Source organism: Lepus europaeus, chromosome 14, assembly GCF_033115175.1.
Source record: "Lepus europaeus isolate LE1 chromosome 14, mLepTim1.pri, whole genome shotgun sequence".
Taxonomy (NCBI): domain Eukaryota; kingdom Metazoa; phylum Chordata; class Mammalia; order Lagomorpha; family Leporidae; genus Lepus; species Lepus europaeus.
Genome location: NC_084840.1, coordinates 21,162,834 through 21,181,514, shown reverse-complemented (window position 1 = coordinate 21,181,514; position 18,681 = coordinate 21,162,834). Strand labels below are relative to the sequence as shown.

The following is an 18,681-nucleotide window of genomic DNA, read 5'->3' as shown; positions in this document are numbered from 1 at the left end:
GGTTGAGCTACCTGACACTCTGCAGAACAAAATATAACTGCTGAGTTTTTTTTATAGGGATTGATCATACAATTAATATAGAGTCACATAATTACATTGCCCTACCCAAGTAAGCCATACCATAAAAATCTGGAGGGAGGAGAGCTTGTCTTTTGTGAGAGTATACAGCGGTTTCTACAGAATATGGTAACTGACATAATATTATCTATTCAGATAACTGGCTAGGTTAACTCTGCACAAGGAATAACTAGTGAACCTAACATGTTATCTGGTATACCTGTGCTCTGTCCCAATTCTTGAAGGAGCACTGTCATAACAGATTCATATATATTAATTCGCTTCATCAGCACAACAGCTCTAGGAGGTTGGTACTGTTATCTCTAACATTTTGCAATTGGGAAAACTGAGGCAATTAAGAAAATTCATCTAGAGGTGGGCATTGTGACACAGCAGATTAAGCTACGCTGGGGATGCCTGCATCCCATATCAGAGCGCTGTTCCTGTCCCAGCTCCTCCACTTTGAATCTAGCTTCCTGCTAATGCTCCTGAAATATAGCAGATGATGGCCCAAAATACTTGGCTCCTGGCTTTGGCCTGGCCAGTTTGACTGTTACAAGCATTTGGAGAGTGAACCAGTAGATGAAAGATCTCTCTCTCTCTCTCCCTCTGTCTCTCCACCCCCTCCACCCCCCCCCACACACCCCCTCTTTCTCTCTGGCTTCTGATTCCAGCTTCTTGATAATGCAGGTCCTGGGAGTCAGCAGTGATGGCTCAAGTAATTTAGTCCCTGTCACCCACATGGGAGACCTGAATTGAGTTCCTCACTCCCGGCTCTCACCCCTCCTCACTCTGTTTCTTTCTCTTTCTCTCTCCTTCATATAAATAAATACATTTTAAAAATAAATAAAATCACACAGCTAGTAAGTAAAGCAATCTATGATTGTAGAACCAGGAAATCTGGTTCCAGAACCTGTGATCCTAACTACCATGCTCTTCTCCCCCGGGTTAGTAATGATTATATCAGCTACTATTTGACTAATAAGTTACAGAGCCAGTACAGTGCTTTACATAGATTATCCCTAAGTATTACTCTCCACATTTCATAGATAAAAAATGGAGGCCAGGGCCAGTGCTGTGGCATGGTGGATTAAGTCATGGCCTGCAGCGCCGGTATCCCATACAGGTGCAGGTTCCAGTCCGAGCTGCTCCACTTCCAATCCAGCTCTGTGCTAATGCGATGGGGAAAGCAGTTGGAGATGGCCCAATCCTGGCCTGGCCCAGCCCTGGTTGTTGTGCCCATTTGAGGGGTGAATCAATGAATGAAAGATCATTCTCTGTCTCTCCTTTTCTCTCTCTCTGTAACTACTTTTGAAATAAATAAGTCAATCTTGAAAGAAGGTAGGAAGGGAGGGAGGGAGGGAGGGAAAAAGAAGGAAAACTGAAGCCAAAAGGGTAAGGGGCTTGCTCAAAGTACACAGCTCTGGGTGGCAGAGACAGAATTGAGACTTCAGTTTGTCTGGCTCAATGAAATGAGGTTTTCTACTAAGTCACAACATTTCCCAGAGAGCTGTCAACTGAATGCTTTGTATGTTCCAAAGAACGGCCCCTGCCCTGTCTTGCTGATCCACAAACTGCCTTCTAGTGTCTCTTTCATTCTGCCTTACTCACGTGTGAGGAGCCCTCCCAACTTCATTTGAAATGGACCCAACCCCCACCTAAGGTACGGACTAGGCCAGCAGAAAACTAACAAGGGACCTTGGGTTAGAGCATAAATAAAAGCAGCTTGAGCCATGGGGAAGGGAAGCCAACCCTTGCTCAACACCAGATGCTACATCTGGGTAAAACCTTCCCCAAGGGAACAAACAGCTCCCAAATATGCCCAAAATGAATGGATGACGCACTGGTCCCAGGAAGTCAGGGGTTCTCCCTTCTGGCAACTTCATGCTTCTTCTTACTTCCCTCCTCAAGGTCATCCCACACTCAAAGAGGAACTTTCTGGTCCTCCACCCTTTTCTGATTTGCAGGCTCAGCTATAACATTCTCCATGGCCAATTGACTCTGTGTTTTTCAACTGAATGCTATCCGGTTGAAACTGATGAACAACTTAGAACTCAATTCCAAAGGAAGACTCCATCAGCAAGAGGTGACACAACCCGAGAGACTGTGTACCATCAAAAACCGGGCCTAAGGCCAAGAACATGGGCTGTACAAGAATTTCTCCTTAATTAATTTTGTTCCTAACCTCCCACTGAAAGGAGTATTGCAGGTTGAATGTCTAGCAGATTCTTGAGCTACCTGGCCTGCTCCCTCTGATTCCTTCCAATAGTAACATAACTCCTAAACATTCACATAGGCAGATGTACTCTCTATGTGTACCTCCTGAATATACTGTTAATTTATTATCTATCCCATGCCTAGCTCAATGTCTGGTATGCCTATATAATTAAATCCCAAAAATGTGTAACTACAGAAATGCATACACAAATATCTTTTAAACTCCTTACCACCCTGCAATCTAAGTGCCATAGACAATATAAAGAAGATCTCCCCCTTTTTTCTCTGTAAACCCTTACTGTTGAAAATCACAAACTTCTCCACAGCCTCAACCACAAATATGCCCATATCGCTACCAGCAGCCCAGATCTATCTTTAGCCCTGCATATGGCCATTCATTTTCTGTTGGTTACTGGAAATTTCAGCTTCAATATCCTTCTAGTACCTTAACTTTAAGGTCCAAAAACCAAATTTTTCATATTTTAGTTCTTCAAAAACAACTCCTTCTCCTAAGTTCTGTATTTCTGTTAAAGGCACCATGAATTTACTAGTCACCCAAGTCCAAAAGAAACTTCCACGGAACTCTTCTTTTGTGCTTCCAAGTTCACTTGAAACCTGAATCTCATCAGTCAGCAATTCCTGTGGAGTCTTCCTACACACCAGGTGCTCTCCATCTGTCTCTAGACGGTAAGCTCCAGGAGTGCAGAGGGCAGTATCTGTCTTGCTTGGCATGTGTCTGGCACAGGGTCAGAGCACAATACATATTTGCTAAATGGACAGTAGGATAAATTCCTATTCTTTTCATTCCTATCATCCCTCCCCAATTTAGATCCTTATTATCTACAGCAACAACTGGTTTCCCCTTCTCAAGTTTCTTGTCATTTAGCAAACCATCAACCAGGTTAATCTTCCTTAATTCATACCTAAGCTTGGAAATTAAGCTATTCAAATGTTCAGGGGTTTCCAATATCTACTGCACAGAGTCCAATCTCTTAGTCAAAAGTCGAGGCCCTCCACATTATGATCCTATCTATCTCTGCCTAATTCCTCCATACACTGGTTCTCCCAGCCTAACCAGTCTACTCACTGTACCTCAAAGGCTTTGCACTTTCCTCCAGCTGTGCCCATTCTGCCTTGAACAACTTCCCCTCTATATCAAGAACTCATCTATTTTCTTGCAGTCTGGTTCAAACTCCACTCCTCACTGAAGTTTCCTTCCATACCAATTGCATGTCATCTTTATAGCACATACTTGATACTTACCTCAAATAGTGGTACAAAAGATCTGGGTTCTGATACTCAGCTCTAATTTCTCCCTGCCTTGATAATAAATTCATGTGGGAAAGAACCACAACATTTACTTCTTTGCACTCTATCCTGTAAGAGTGTTTTTTTTTTGTTTGTTTGTTTTTTTACAGGTAGAGTTAGACAGTGAGAGAGAGAGAGAGAGAGAGAGAGAGAGAGAGAGAAAGGTCTTCCTTCTGTTGGTTCACCCCCCAAATGGCCGCTACAGCCAGAGCAGCATGCCGGTCTGAAGCCAAGAGCCAGGTGCTTCCTCCTGGTCTCCCACGTTGGGTGCAGGGCCCAAGCACTTGGGCCATCCTCCCCTGCACTCTTGGGCCACAGCAGAGAGCTGGCCTGGAAGAGGAGCAACCGGGACAGAACCAGCACCCCAACCGGGACTAGAACCTGGGGTGCCGGCGCCACAAGTGGAGGATTAGCCTAGTGAGCCGCAGCGCCGGCCAGAACAATGCCTTTAAAAGGTTCAACAAATATTTGTTGAGGAGAGAACAAAAAGCTGGAAGAAAGACAGAAAAGATGTTTACCATGGGTTAAAAAATAGCATAAGTTTTCTAGAAAGAATGCAGCAGGATAGCACTGTAGAAATAGCCCTCTGAAAACTCAACAGAAAATAAAAAGCTACCTCAAAATAAAACAAAGAAATGAGCTATTAAAAGTAGGAGATCAAAACCAAGTGAGCTACGACTGAAAGGTAATTCACAGCAAGTCTACGTAGAAGAAAAACAGCTGACAGATTATCAATTAGAGCCCTGCTGGGCAATATTAACACAGACTCCACTTAAAAGAGACAATCAAAGGCTAGGCAACTAATAGGAATACATTTAGACTCTTCAAGGAGCCAAAGAAAACGCAAGAACATCTTCCCAGGGAGGCTTCCTACCCTCATATAATATTTTATCTCCCCTCTTAAACCAAGCTGACATTAACAGAATCCTCCAAAAGTCACAGGGACAGAGGAAGCCATATTAACCATTTTAAACACAGCAGAATATGACGGAGTGAAATAATCGCTTCAGCTCTATCTGCGGCATCTCTCGCTCTTTCTCTGGAGGAGGAGAAAGTGCAGGAAAGGGATGGGACCCTGAGGTCAGACTGCTAAGGAGTCAGAGCTGTGTGGGCTTTAATGAGGATGTTTGCACTGAGCACAGTGTGGGAGAGGACAAAAGGTGAGCAGGAGCAAAGCAGAATAGGAAGCAAAGCCAAAGAGTGACAAGGTAATGGCTTCCAGAGAAAGAGGCTGTCCAAGAGAAGATGAACAAAGCAGCTCGGCAGCAATTGTCCCTAAATGCAATCACTTAAAACTGTAACAAAATACCCAACGTAGCCCAATATGAGCAGCTGAAATCCAGCCAGGGTAAGAAACTAGTTTGGAAAACAGCAGGATGAATTTACGTAGACTGCCTTTGGCCTTGGCCAACCTGCCCTATCCCAAGTTGAACAGTGTCAATGTCCCTGAGACGTGTCTGCCCAGAGCTGCTGCTGGCAGCTGCTCTCTTGGCAACTCAGGGAGACAAATTCATGGCATTGCTGGGCCAACAGCTGCTACAGCTCCGGGGGAGGTGATGAGTGCCCGCTGAGATGCTCTGGGCAGAGAATGAACTATTCTAGGACCAGTCCTAGAGTCAGCAAAATTGAGGCAACAGTTAAGTGGCTGAATGAAAGTACAGTACAATTGTTGCTCTAGGGACCCAGGACTCCAAGAACCCTTTCTCTGTCTCTGCTTCTTTGACTTCAGTTTATTCTCGCCTTTACATTTGGCCCCATCTTTTCTATTTCCAAGGGCATAGCTTCAGTTTCAACCCACATTAACCTCACCACTTTACTGCCATCCATTCTTAACAGGCCCTCCTCCTTGCTCCAACTGATAGTATGCATTGTTGCCATAGCTACCTTTCCAAAGCATGGTCATAATTATGTTCCTTGCTCAAAAATATTCAATGGCTGTAACATGCTTTCAGAATAAAGCCCAAACTGTCACTTGACATCCATAAACCTCTGTAATCTGGTTCCTACCAATGCTTCCAGGTTATTTACTATCACATCTATAATTCCTGTTCTTCAGCAAAACAGTCAAGTTATCCACCAGTCTTGTTTTTCTCACTTCTGTGTCTTTACTCTGTTCTCTCTGAACCCAAGGATTCTTCCCATATCTTTTTATTCTCTCCTTCTGTAACTCCCACAATGTCTCTAGTGTACTAAGCTTATAGGACCAGTACCTAGAGTGGGAACTTTTTTTTTTTTTTTTGACAGGAAGAGTGGACAGTGAGAGAGAGAGAGGCAGAGAGAAAGGTCTTCCTTTTCCATTTGTTCACCCCACAATGGCCGCTGTGGCCGGCGCACTGCGGCCGGTGCACCGCACTGATCCAAAGCCAGGAGCCAGGTGCTTCTCCTGGTTTCCCATGCGGGTGCAGGGCCCAAGCACTTGGGCCATCCTCCACTGCACTCCCTGGCCACAGCAGAGAGCTGGCCTGGAAGAGGAGCAACCAGGACAGGACCGGCGCCCCAACCGCGACTAGAACCCAGGGTGTCGGCGCCGCAGGCGCAGGATTAGCCTAGTGAGCCGTGGCACTGGCCTAGAGTGGGAACTTTTACTTTTCCATTTCCCATTCAATGAAATTCATCTGCATAAAGCCTGGTCCAGTTCCCCAACCAGAAGAAATCTCGCATCTTGGTGCACCTGTGTGGCTCTTTGTATGGCTAGGTAGTCATGGGCATTCAGACAAATACACACATGGATAATGTGGCAGATGCTATTGGTTGTGTCCCATTAGGTTTCCCCTCTACATTAATGAGAACTCTGCTTTCTAATCAACCAGAATAATAACCACATTTTCCAGCCTCCCCTGCAGTTCAGTGTAACCATGTAAGTACATTTTGGACAGCAGGATAAGAGCTGAAGAGATCTATGTGCCACTTGTAGACTGTTCCTTTAAAGAATGTGTACCTGCCCCTCACTCTATTGTTTGTCCAATGGCTGGAATGGGGACATGGTGGCAGTGAACATTTTGGGTCATACAGACAACATTCTAGGGGTGGCATCAAGAGCTTGACACAGCCCTGGATGGTTAACACCCAGGCTATTACATGAGAAAGGAATCAACCTCTATCTTGCTTAAACCATTAATATCTGGGGCCTTTCACAGAGCCAACCCTTCATCTTGACCAAATCAGACATGCCTGAAATGCCCTTCCTGAGCCAAAATGTTGGTCTTTGAAGCTTGGCCCAGTGTTACGGCCTGCTTCAGCAGCATGGCTGTCTCCGTGTAGCAATGCTTGTGTTGTGCAAACATTTGAATAGTTGGTTGACTTTTGTAATACAGAAATGAGTGGAAAATGCTGTGGCCAATATTGTGTTGAAAAGCAGGGTCTCATCACAGTATTAATAAGACGTGGGTATAAATCATGAACGATGTTGAATCTTCAGATGCTCATTCGACTTAAGCAGGCAAGGTATGAGTTCAATCGCAAAGAAAAGAAAAATGAAAATAAGGTACAAAATGCTGAAAATACAACATGTGAATATGATTCAAAATTTTACATGTAAATACTTATAATAGGACCCAGCTAAAACTGTAGTTAGACATTTCACCATCTAACTTCTACAAACATTTTAAGGAGTAACTTACATACAAAAGTTTATGTCTCGGCCGGCGCCGTGGCTCAACAGGCTAATCCTCCGCCTTGCGGCGCTGGCACACCGGGTTCTAGTCCCGGTCAGGGCACCGATCCTGTCCCGGTTGCCCCTCTTCCAGGCCAGCTCTCTGCTGTGGCCAGGGAGTGCAGTGGAGGATGGCCCAAGTGTTTGGGTCCTGCACCCCATGGGAGACCAGGAGAAGCACCTGGCTCCTGCCATCGGAACAGCGCGGTGCGCCGGCCGCAGCGCGCTACCGCGGCGGCCATTGGAGGGTGAACAAATGGAAAAGGAAGACCTTTCTCTCTGTCTCTCTCTCTCACTGTCCACTCTGCCTGTCAAAAAAAAAAAAAAAAAAAAAAGTTTATGTCTTGTCTCTTCTATTAGGTGGTACCACATGAAACTGCCACTATGTGAGCATTTTTGAACTATAGAAAAATAGTAATTTCTAACTCCAAACTCTAAATGATTGAAAATCCCTGGGGCTGGGACTCATTTTAGTCATCTTTGCATCTCTCACAATGCTTTATACATGAGAAAGTATCAATAAGAAACTGCTGGGATTAACTTTTAAAGATCTACTACAAACACTTCTAGTCCATGAAACAACACTATCCTAACGTAACTTTTATCCTTTTAACTGCCTTAAAAAAAGTCTCTCTTAGAGTTAGCATTATGGAACAGTAGGTTAAGCCATCCCCTGAAATGCTGATATCTTATATTGGAGTGCAGGTTCAAGCTCTGGCTGTTCCACTTCCAATCCAGCTCCCTGTTAATGCACCTGGGAAGGCAGCTGAAGACCCAAGTGCTTGGGTTCCTGCCACCCATGTGGGATACCAGGCTGGAGTTCCTAGCTTCTGGTTTCAGCCTGGTCCAGACTTGGCTACTGTAAACATTTGGGGAGTGAATGGGAAGATGGAAGATCTTGAAACAAAAAAATCTTATTAAAAACAAAACAAAAAAAACCTTTCTCACTTTAGGTAACTTCATTACTCTCCTAGTAGTAACTTTCACTATCCTCTAACACTGGATGTCCCCTAAGCCTTGAGCTTGGATTTTGTTCTCTTTTGTTTTCCTGAGTTCATATATTTTCTTATATTCCACAATTAATTTTTTTAAAGATTTACCTACTATTCATTTGAAAGTCGGAGATACACAGAGAGGAGAGAGGTCCTCCATTTGATGGCTCACTCACTCCCCAACCGGCCGCAATGGCCAGAGCTGCGCCGATTCGAAGCCAGGAGCTAGCAGCCTCCTCTGGGTCTCCCGCACGGGTGCAGGGGCCCAAGCACATGGGCCATCCTCCACTGCCTTCCCAGGCCACAGCAGAGAGCTGGATCGGAACTGGAGCAGCCTGGACTTGAACTGGTGCCCACATGGGATGCTGGCACTTCAGGCCAGGGCATCCTGGCCATGCCACAGTGCCAGCCCCCACAATCACTTTTATACCGAAGATTCCTCCAGCTATTCCCAAACCGTCCTACCTCAGCAGTACAGCTCCACCTGGATGTTTGCAGGCCTCCCATGGCCATAAACCCAACTTGTCCAAAGTAGGATCACCATCCAAAACAGATCTTCCCTCAACAATCCCATATCTATTACAGGAGCCACAATTCTTCCAGGTCAACAGATTACAGACACTAGATGACTTTTGATTATTATGGTTCATTACTCAGTCAAGTTATTTCGTCCTGTCTAGTTTCTTAAATACTTCTTGAATACATGCCTTCCTCTCCATCAATCATTTTTTAAATTTTTTTTTGCTATGACACTGTGTGTAGATAATCCCTAAAACTCTCCAGGTTGGCCTTCTCTAGCATAAATATTCATTCTTTCACCACACTTTTCTTCCTGTCTCTCTTACCATACAAGAACCCAGAGGGCTGACTATCACACTACCACATCAAATCTGATTTCTCTATTAGGTGTCAAGGAGCCATCATTTGGGTTCATTCTACTTATGTGACCATAACTGCTACTACTTAAAAAAAATTATTTATTCATTTGAAGGGTAGAATTGCAAAGAGAGAGGAAGAGATAGAGAGATCTTTCATACACTGGTTCACTCCCCAAATGACCACAACAGCTGTGGCTGGCCAGGCTGAAGACAGGAGCCTCTTCTGGGCCTCCCACGTGGGTTCAGGGGCCCAAGCACGTGGGCCATCTTCCACTGCTTTCCCAAGCACATTAGCAGGCAGCTGGATTGGAAGTGAAGCAGCCAGGACTGGAATTGGCACCCATATGGGATGCCAGTGCTGCGTGCCGTGGCTTAACCTGCTGCGCCACAATGCCGGCCCCACTGTCTACTACTTTAAAAAATATCTATGTTCTTGGGTACAGTGCTGTGGAGGTAAAGCTGCCGCCTGCAGTGTTGGTATCCCATATGGATGCTAACTCGAGTTCTGCTGCTCCACTTCTGATCCAGCTCTCTGCTATAGTCTGGGAAAGCAGCAGATGGCACACGTCCTTGGGGCTCTGCACCCTTGTGGGAGAACCAGAAGAAGCTCCTGGCTCCTGGCTTTGGATCAGCCTAGCTCCAGCTGTTGTGGCCACTCAGGGAGTGAACCAGTGGAAGAAAGACCTCTCTCTCTCTCTCTGCCTCTGCCTCTCTGTAACTCTGCCTTTCAAATGAATAAATAAATCTTAAAAAAAAAAAATCTATGTTCTCACATTTCTATTAAAGCCCTTTTCACATTATATAATTTATATGCCTCTTTTCCCTGCTTACCAGAAATCCCAGAGCTTATCTTAGTCCCCATAGGAATCAACCCAGAGCACATTTTAAAGACTCAGACTCAGCAGATATTTAAAAAGGGGTTTGTTCAGTAAGTAGATTGTTACTCAGGATAAGATCAGACAGCACACTAGTGGAATAAAGCAGCCATGATATGACAGCAGAAGAAGTGGAGAAGTCCCCTCTTCTACGTTCATGTACCACTGTGTACTTTCCCTCCACAGCACTGACTCCAACTTAATATACAGATCTAATTGTGTGATTCGCCCAATGTTTACTTCCTTGTTCTATTTTAAGTGCCATGTGGAAGAGACAGTACTTGTTCCCTGCTATATTCAAGACCCAATGAAAAGAGGTCAAGGGATACACAATGGGTATTAGTTGGATGAATGCATAAGCATCTTCTCTCCCTTTTTAAAATTTTATTTGAGAGGCAAAGAGAAAGAAAAAGAGAGAGAGAGAGAGAGAGAGAGAGAGAGAGAGAGGTCTCCCATGTGGGTGGTAGGGATTCAATTACCTGAGCCATCATCTGCTGCATCCTAGGGTACACATTAGCAGGAAGCTGGAGTCAGGAATGGAACAGAGACCTGTATCCTAGTGCTGCACTACGGGATGCTGTACCAAAACTGATGCACCAAACTCCTGCCCTAGAACCTGTTTAATGAAGCTGGGTCCCACACTAGCCCCCATACCATCTTACCACCAAACATCCTTCACCCTCCCACTTGTACATACTGTTCTCCCTTCTTCACAAATCTACCTTTGAAATTTAATCTAAGTCCCTCTTACTTCATGAAAACGCTCATGAGTATTCTTGATCCTTTACCTATTTCTGACCTCTTATCAGAACAATGCTCTAGAGAACACCAATGATCTCTTAATGAGTTTACTACTGCTTTATCCTCTACAGTTTCCTGTATTCAAAAACTCTTCTCCCCAACCAGATATGACCCCCCTGTGGATACACACAATAAACTTCACTTGTGTATTCCAACACCTTATTCAACTGAGCACAAAGTTGGTCCAATAAATATTCACTGGTTATTGAAAAGAAAATGACAGCAGGTACCAGCTTTACCAGAAGGGAAATAAATTCTTCCAGCCTTGAAGAAAAGAGTGTTCCTTGCATGTGATTTTAATCAGAACCATTCAGATGACTTAGGAGACTAACATATCTGTACCTTAATTCGTAATAAATATGTCCTTAAGCTGAGAATATGATATAGTACTAAAACTCAAATGTTATTTTAAACTTAAGGGGAGCTTACTAACAGAACAAATCCAACTTTGAATCATTTTCTAATGTAAATGATTCCTCCCTCCAGTCTTCATTTATCACACACTAAAATAACATTTTATTATCAGATGATTCTCTTATCAGAAAAGAATAGAACTTGGGAAAGATAAGGGACTCTGAGGGAGAAAACCTTGGGAGGAAATCCTCCTGCTGGCTTGTGTTGAGTGTTAGCAGGACGACATTCTCATTCCTAACCTCCAGACATTGCTCTGAGTTGGCATGTAAAGGACAATTTGCACACCATTTTTAGAGCAATAAACAAAACCAGAAAATAGGATAAAATAAGATATTTTTGGTATTAATTCTTAAATTCACTCATTCCTTTACCCAATCTACAACATTTAATCAGTAACTACTATATACCACCTATTAAGCTAGGCACTGGGGGACACTAAAAGATGACTCAGACAAACATAATATAAGGGAAGATAAGTCAAACAATGCTGAATGCCCTAAGAGAAGACCAAATAAAATGTTGTAAGAATTCAGAAGCTGAAGGGCCTTCTTTCTTCTAGAAGGGAGAGCATATGAGATGGGCCTTTCTTCTTGGAAGAGCAAACATACGAGATGGGCCCTATAACACAGATATGGCTTCGACATGCAGAGATGTGAAGATTAGGCACAGAAATTCAAATAACATGATGGCCACAGCCTACTAGAGTGAATGTTCTATTTGGCTAAGGTGAGGTGGAACAGAAACAAAAAATAACATTGGAAAGCTGGTCAAGGCCAGGTATGCTAGAAGGGCTTGAAGACTAAGCCAAGAAGTGTGCATCTTGGTGAATATAGAAGCACTTTTCAAATTTCAACATGTACACAAATCACATGGGGATCTGGCTATGGTAGGTCTGGGATAGGGCCTGAGAGTGCATTTATAACATTGCAGATGATGCTAAAACTGGGAGACAACACACCCTGAGTATCAATAACATAACCGATGGAAACTACTCAAAGTTCTGCATAGAGAGATGCCTGATCTCCAATCTGAACATAGTGGACCATGCAGACAGGAATGGGGAGAAGCTATAGACTGACTGTGGGCCTCAATGTTTCCTGTTCATCAGCAGCAGTTGGGAAGATTTTACACTGTCCTGTTACTCAGGGCTCATTCCGAGAAATTCTCATTTAATTGGTCTGGAGTGTGGCCCAGATTTCAATATTTTAAAAAAGTTCTCTAGGGAATTCTAACACAAAGCCAGAGTTGAAAACCTCTGCTATAGATGATATAGTAAGAACTGCAATCATTCAAGCAAAAGATGATGATCTAAACTAGGGCAATGGTGAAATGGGAAAAGTCAGCGAGACAGATTAAGTTCATGAGCTGCAGGCCACACCTTCCCCACCCCTATGTAATCCTATCATCCATCAGATGACCCCTCTCCAAGATGTACCTCCCTGGACCGGCACTGAGGTGTAGTGGATAAAACGGCCATCTGCAGTGCCGGCATCCCATATGGGCATCAGTTCAAGTCCCGGCTGCTCCACCTCCTATCCAGCTCTCTGCTATGGCCTGGGAAAGCAATAGAAGGTGGCCCAAGTGCTTGGGACCCTGCACCCATGTGGGAGACCCAGAAGAAGCTCCCAGCTCCTGGCTTTGGATTAGCTGAGTTCTGGCCATTTGGGGAGTGAACTAGCAGATGGAAGACTTGCATCTCTCTCTCTCTCTTTGCCTCTGCCTCTCTGTAACTCTTTCAAGTAAATAAACAAAATCTTAAAAAAAAAAAAAAAAAAAAAGATGCACCTCCCCTTACCTGGGACTCCGGGGCAGTACCATGTAACCTCTCCTCTTTTTAAAGCTAGTAAGAACCCTGGGAGAAGGGGAGGGCGCTATCTTCTTTCTCTCTCCTTACCTCGTGGACCCAGGACAAGTAGAGCAGGGTATGAAATTCCCCTTTTTACCTTTCCTGGCCCACTCTTCCTAAATGAATTCCTCATGGGCCTGTGTACTCTTCTCACTTTCTAAATAAACCTTACCATGCTGCATGCTGTGTGTGCCTGTGCTTAGAATTCTTCTCTAAGTAAAAGGCAAGAACCTGAGATACTAATTTTGTCCCAACCTGGCCACAACAACGGGAATGACAGCAAAGGGGCCAGTTGAATAAAATATGATAAATACAGAAAGAACAGATCTTAGCAGCTGCCTAGCTAGGAAGGGATTTAGATGTATGACTACAACACCATTCATTTCTCCTGGTTAAAGACAGTTTGATAAAATGGTTAAGAGTGCAGAAACTGGAGCCAGATTGTTGGGGTTTGAATTCTAGCTTCACCAGGGATTGCATATGTGTATGACTCTGGTTTAAGTTCCTTTTAAGCCTCAGTTTTCTCATCTGTAAATTAGGGATAATAATAACCAACACATGGAGTCTGTTGTGGAGTTTAAGAAAGTTAGCACCTACATAAAGCCCTCAGAACTATTCCCGACACACAGAGCTATCAAACTGTCTGTCGTTACTATTAGCACGGGTCACCATGTATTCTGATCTTTGAGCTGCACATAAGACTGATCTGAAAAAGGAGTTCTTGAGGCTTTCAATCAATTTGAAGCCACTGGCTCATGAATTCAACTGGATCTAAGTGACGCATCCCAGACCCCAAGGTCTCTAAGAACGACAACCACAGAGCCCCTACTTGAACTGCTGGTCCTTGGTGCTGCGGGTCTTAGCCAGAAAGCGCTCAGCCAGCTTCTCCAGGTTCCGGGAGTAGTCCATCTCAATCTCGGCCTTCTTCCGGAAGAAGTCCTGGAGGTCCTGCAGCAGCTGCACCCGGAGCTCACACTGTTGGTCCAGGCATTTCATCTGCTCTGTGAGCTGAGCACGGATCTCTGCAACAAAAACCAGGAGACAGTCAATGGTCAGTCCTAAATAAACACCAAACATGCCAACATGTTTACCTTCAATTTCCTTATTCTCAGGTCCCTGGAGAATCTAAAAACAAGAAAGAAGAGAAGAGAAGAGAAGAGAAGAGAAGAGAAGAGAAGAGAAGAGAAGAGAAGAGAAGAGAAGAGAAGAGAAGAGAAAAGGAAAGAGAGAGAGAGAGGGAGGGTGAGAGAGAGGAAGGAAGGGAGGGAGGGGGAGGGAGGGAGGGAATAGAAGAGAGGAGAGGAGAGGAGAGGAGAGGAGAGGAGAGGAGAGGAGAGGAGAGGAGAGGAGAGCAAAGCTTATAGTCTTTAGTGGCTGTAGGACATGAGTCACCTCCAAAAACCTCCAACAATGCTTTCCGGACCATTAAAGAACATTGTAAATCACATATCTGCCAAATCATTTAGGAGAAGCTACTTATTCCACCTAATAATACTCAAAAGTATCATTTATTGAACAATTTACTGTGTTTCTGGCTCTGTGTCAGAATTTGGGCTCTCTTCCAACAGAAAGCCAAAAAAATTTCTCTCCTAACCACCCTAAGAGGTACATACTACTTTATCCCTAATTAAACATGAAAACATTGAATCCCTTTAAAAAAAAAAATTCATTTGAAAGAGTGTCAAAGAGAGAGAGGGACAGAGATCTCCCACCTGCTGGTTCACTCCCCAAATGGCTGCAATAGGCAGGGCTGGGCCAGGCTCAAGCCAAGAGCCAGGAATTCCATCCAGTTCTCCCACATGGGTGAGAGTGCCATCTTCCACAGCCTTCCCACGTGCATTAGCAGGATCAGAAACAGAGCAGCCAGGACTTGAATTGGCACTTGAATATGAGATGCTAGAGGGGCTGGTACTGTGATGTAGTGGGTAAAGCAGCCGCCTGCAGTGCCAGCATCCCATACGGGTGCTGGTTCTAGTCCCAGCTGCTCCACTTCCCATCAGCTCTCTGCTATGGCCTGGGAAAGCAGTGGAGGATGGCCTAAGTGCTTAGGCCCCTGCACCCACGCGGGAGACCCGGAAGAGGCTCCTGGATACTGGCTTCAGATCAGCCCAGCTCCTGCCACTGCAGCCATTTGGGGAGTGAACTGGCAGATATAAAACTTGTCTCTCTCTCTCTCTGCCTCTGCCTCTCCAATAAATAAATTTTCATTTTTAAAAAAGATTTATTTATTTATTTGCAAGTCAGAGTTACACAGAGAGAAGAGAGGCAGACAGAGAGAGAGGTCTTCCATCCGATGGTTTACTCCCCAGTTGGCTGCAATGGTCGGAGCTGCTCCAATCCGAAGCCAGAAGCCAGGAGCTTCTTCCGGGTCTCCCACGCGGGTGCAGGGGCCCAAGGATTTGGGCCATCTTCTACTGCTTTCGCAGGCCAAAGTAGAGAGCTGGATCTGAAGTGGAGCAGCCGGGTCTCGAACCAGTGCCCACATGGGATGTCGGCGCTTCAGGCCAGGGCGTTAACCCACTGTGCCACAGTGCCAGCCCCATAAATAAATCTTTAAAAGAGAATGAGATGCTGGAGTTGCAAGCAGCAGCTTATTAACCCACTGCACCATGATGTTGGCCCCCAAAACTCTGAGTCTTGAAGAAGTCAAGCTATTAAGTGGTAGAACTAGACCTCAAACTCAGAAGACTGATTTTGTAGCCTAAGCTCCTACTTATTATACTTTCTCTTATAATTTCAAAATGTTTTTCAGTATCTTCATGAAGTAGGGTGAAGGTCTGGACATTAAAATGGAGGCAGAGGGAGATCTGCCCAATGTCAATGGTAGAAACCCCAAAATAAACAAGCCCCAGGACTTCTAGGTGTCACTAGGCTAGTGTCACTGTCACTCAGATTTCATAGTTTCCAATATCACAGAATGTAAATCTATCTTCAAGAAGCTGACTTGGAAAGACATTGTTTCACACAGTATCTCTGCTACCTTATCCTCACGGATGCGTCAGAGACTCTGCTGTGTCTGGGCCGGCCAGAACGCTTGCACAGAGCTAACCCCCTCCGCCCCTCTGCAGCTGCAGCAATGGGGCTCCAGGTGCAATCGGACCTGCCTCCCGCACAGCCCTGCACTTGTTATTGACAAGAGACTTGGTGTTCGCGGGAAGCAGCATGCCAATGCCAGACTGCTTTGCAGCTCAGCAAAGGGCCGCGGTATGAAGTCAGGTCCCAAACGCCATCTCAGTCGGAATGGGCAGTGTGTTTTGAATCTCCTTCCCCGGCATGCATGCTTGGCTCGAAGTGCATTAAGATGTGGCAGGGACAAAGAGTACCTATATTACCCCTGTCGCTAGCCACGCTCCAGATGGATTCCCAAACAGTACAAGTGTAACAACACTTCCTAGCTGTATGTAATGCAAGGCGGGGTGGGGGAGGAGACCAAAGTTTTCATCAGACAGAGAGATGAAACAGAGGCAAATTCCGGATCAGGAGTACAATGCTGAAGGTTGCAACCATTCCTTCCGTGAAGTTACAAGGAGATGGGAAAATAGTGCATTGAGTTTTGCCTTGAGGTACTTAGGGGTCCACAATCTATCCCCATCTTTTTTTGTTTGCTTCTGTTATGGATATCAGTATGTAGCATAAGTATCTTGTCCTCGCTGAGTGATCTTAGGGGATCTGCCATTGCAGTTCTAACCTCTCCATCCCCATGCCTCCCCCTCTGCCAACCACCAACGCCAACCAGCCCTGCGATGACCTCACCTGAACTGAAACTGAGCACCACAGATTGTTTCAAGCAGACAGAAGGCTGAGCAGAAAAGCCGCCTACCTCATCACTCATCAAAGCTCTCTTGTTCTGTGTTTTTTGGAGTCTGATTACAAGGGTGTTGGGGAGAAAAGATCTGCAGAGGTCATGTCAGGCATCTGGTTCTTACCAGGCATTTCTGGATCTCTTAAAGGCAACAGGCCTTGTTGAGACTGTTCCTAGAGGCATCTTTTCCCTTTCTTGTATTAACGAAAAGCTGGGACTGGTGGCCGTTAGGTGGAGGAGACTGAGAGCACAGAGGGCGTTCAAAGTGATCTTGAGGCGCTCAATCAGGAGCAGATTACAGGGGACTATGGAGACCCCTCTGAAAGTCCTAATTCTTTGCCTCAATAATCTCATTAACCAAGGGTACAGAAAAGAACATGCTTGACTGGATGACACCTACCCCTACCATAAAAAGAGGGGCAGACAAAGTCCCACAAGTTCTAACAGTAGGCCACTCCAGGGGTGTCCTCTAAGGAACAAGCATTTCATAGGAGGCCTCTGAGATACATGAATTAATCTAATAAGCCCCCAAGCCTATCCATCAGTCCTGGAATGCCACCAGGCTTTCTCAGGTGCCTCTCCTGAGTGGAGGCACAGCACAAACTACATGCCGCTCTCTGGGCCTCCCTGTGGGTCCTGAAGGAAGTGAGCCTGTGTCTAACGAACACGTCTTATGGCTTTTATATACAGCACCTCATTTAATCTTTACAACCAGTCTATAAGGTATTTCCATTTATCCTGAGTGCACATATGAGGAAAGTGAAGACTCATTAAGTAGTTTACCAAAGGGTCATGCAAGTAGGCACAAGCCAGGCTGAAGCTGAATTAAAGTTCCTCTGACCTTTTGATAGTAGGGCAGGAGGACAAGAGAAGTCATCACTGGTTTGGAGTCTCTGAAGGTATAACTACAAATCTCACACCTGGAATACTGTCTCTTCCATCTTCCAGGAGAGGAGCGGTTCAGTACCCAAAGTCAACACTGAATTATCCCACGGACTCACTAGCTAGCCCATGTTTCAACTAGTCTATAGCCTGACTGGGCCCCTTCTCTACTTCCTAGACGTATTCCACAGGGCAGCTTTGGAGGAAGTGCTTTTCTCTTTCTTTGAGTGTACCTTGAGATCTTCCAACAAACCCAGAGGATGGAGACAGAGAAGAAGCAACATTCTCCATCCTGATCCAAGAAAAGAAGCGGCTCTGCCAATAGATACCACCTGCCACGATAGTTTCTTTGTGATATGACATCCTCCACATTCTACCTCTAATGAGAAGCCTCTCTTGCTACTACCATCTTCAGAGCATCTGCACAGACATAAGGGAGACTCTATCCACCCCACTGCTAGGTCCACAGCTCTAAGACAGAACGGTTGCTCTGTTCAGGGCAGAATGTGCTGCTTCAGGCCTTGCTGCTGCTGCTGCTAAGACAAACAATGGTCCCCAAGACGGCAGCTGTGCCAGCTCCAGTCTTCTGTCCATGCACATGGACAGGGGCAGGAACAATAGGCCACTGAATGCCAGCATGCCTGGGCCATGTGCCCAGGCTAGAGACTCCTCTGCACCCTGGCCTACCAACAAGACACAAAGGCAGAAAGAAAAAAAAAAGGCTATTTATAAAAACATAGAAGAATTCTTCAGAATTCCCTTGTGTGCTTAGGCAAGTATACACGTGCACATGTGGACACACTCAAAGACACACACTACTCACACCACCCACACCATGCTTCACCACACAAGCTCAAGAAGGCTCTACAGATCCTTACAGTTGAGTGACAGTGTCTGAGCTATGGGAGATGATGGGGATCTTGTAGGTTCCTTCCCTACAACTGCATGGAATGAAGT

The 18,681-nt window shown here is 45.2% G+C and overlaps 1 protein-coding gene across 7 annotated transcripts in view; it reads right to left on the bottom strand.

Annotated features, from left to right (window-relative positions):
• The window catches only part of SRGAP2 (SLIT-ROBO Rho GTPase activating protein 2), a 279,652-nt gene that overhangs the window by 157,094 nt on the left and 103,877 nt on the right, over window positions 1–18,681 (bottom strand). For all 7 annotated transcript variants that reach the window (XM_062210229.1, XM_062210230.1, XM_062210231.1 and 4 more), the window contains exon 3: window positions 13,870–14,062. In XM_062210229.1, the coding sequence (XP_062066213.1) occupies window positions 13,870–14,062 (193 nt within the window). The remainder of the gene's footprint in view (window positions 1–13,869; window positions 14,063–18,681) is intronic.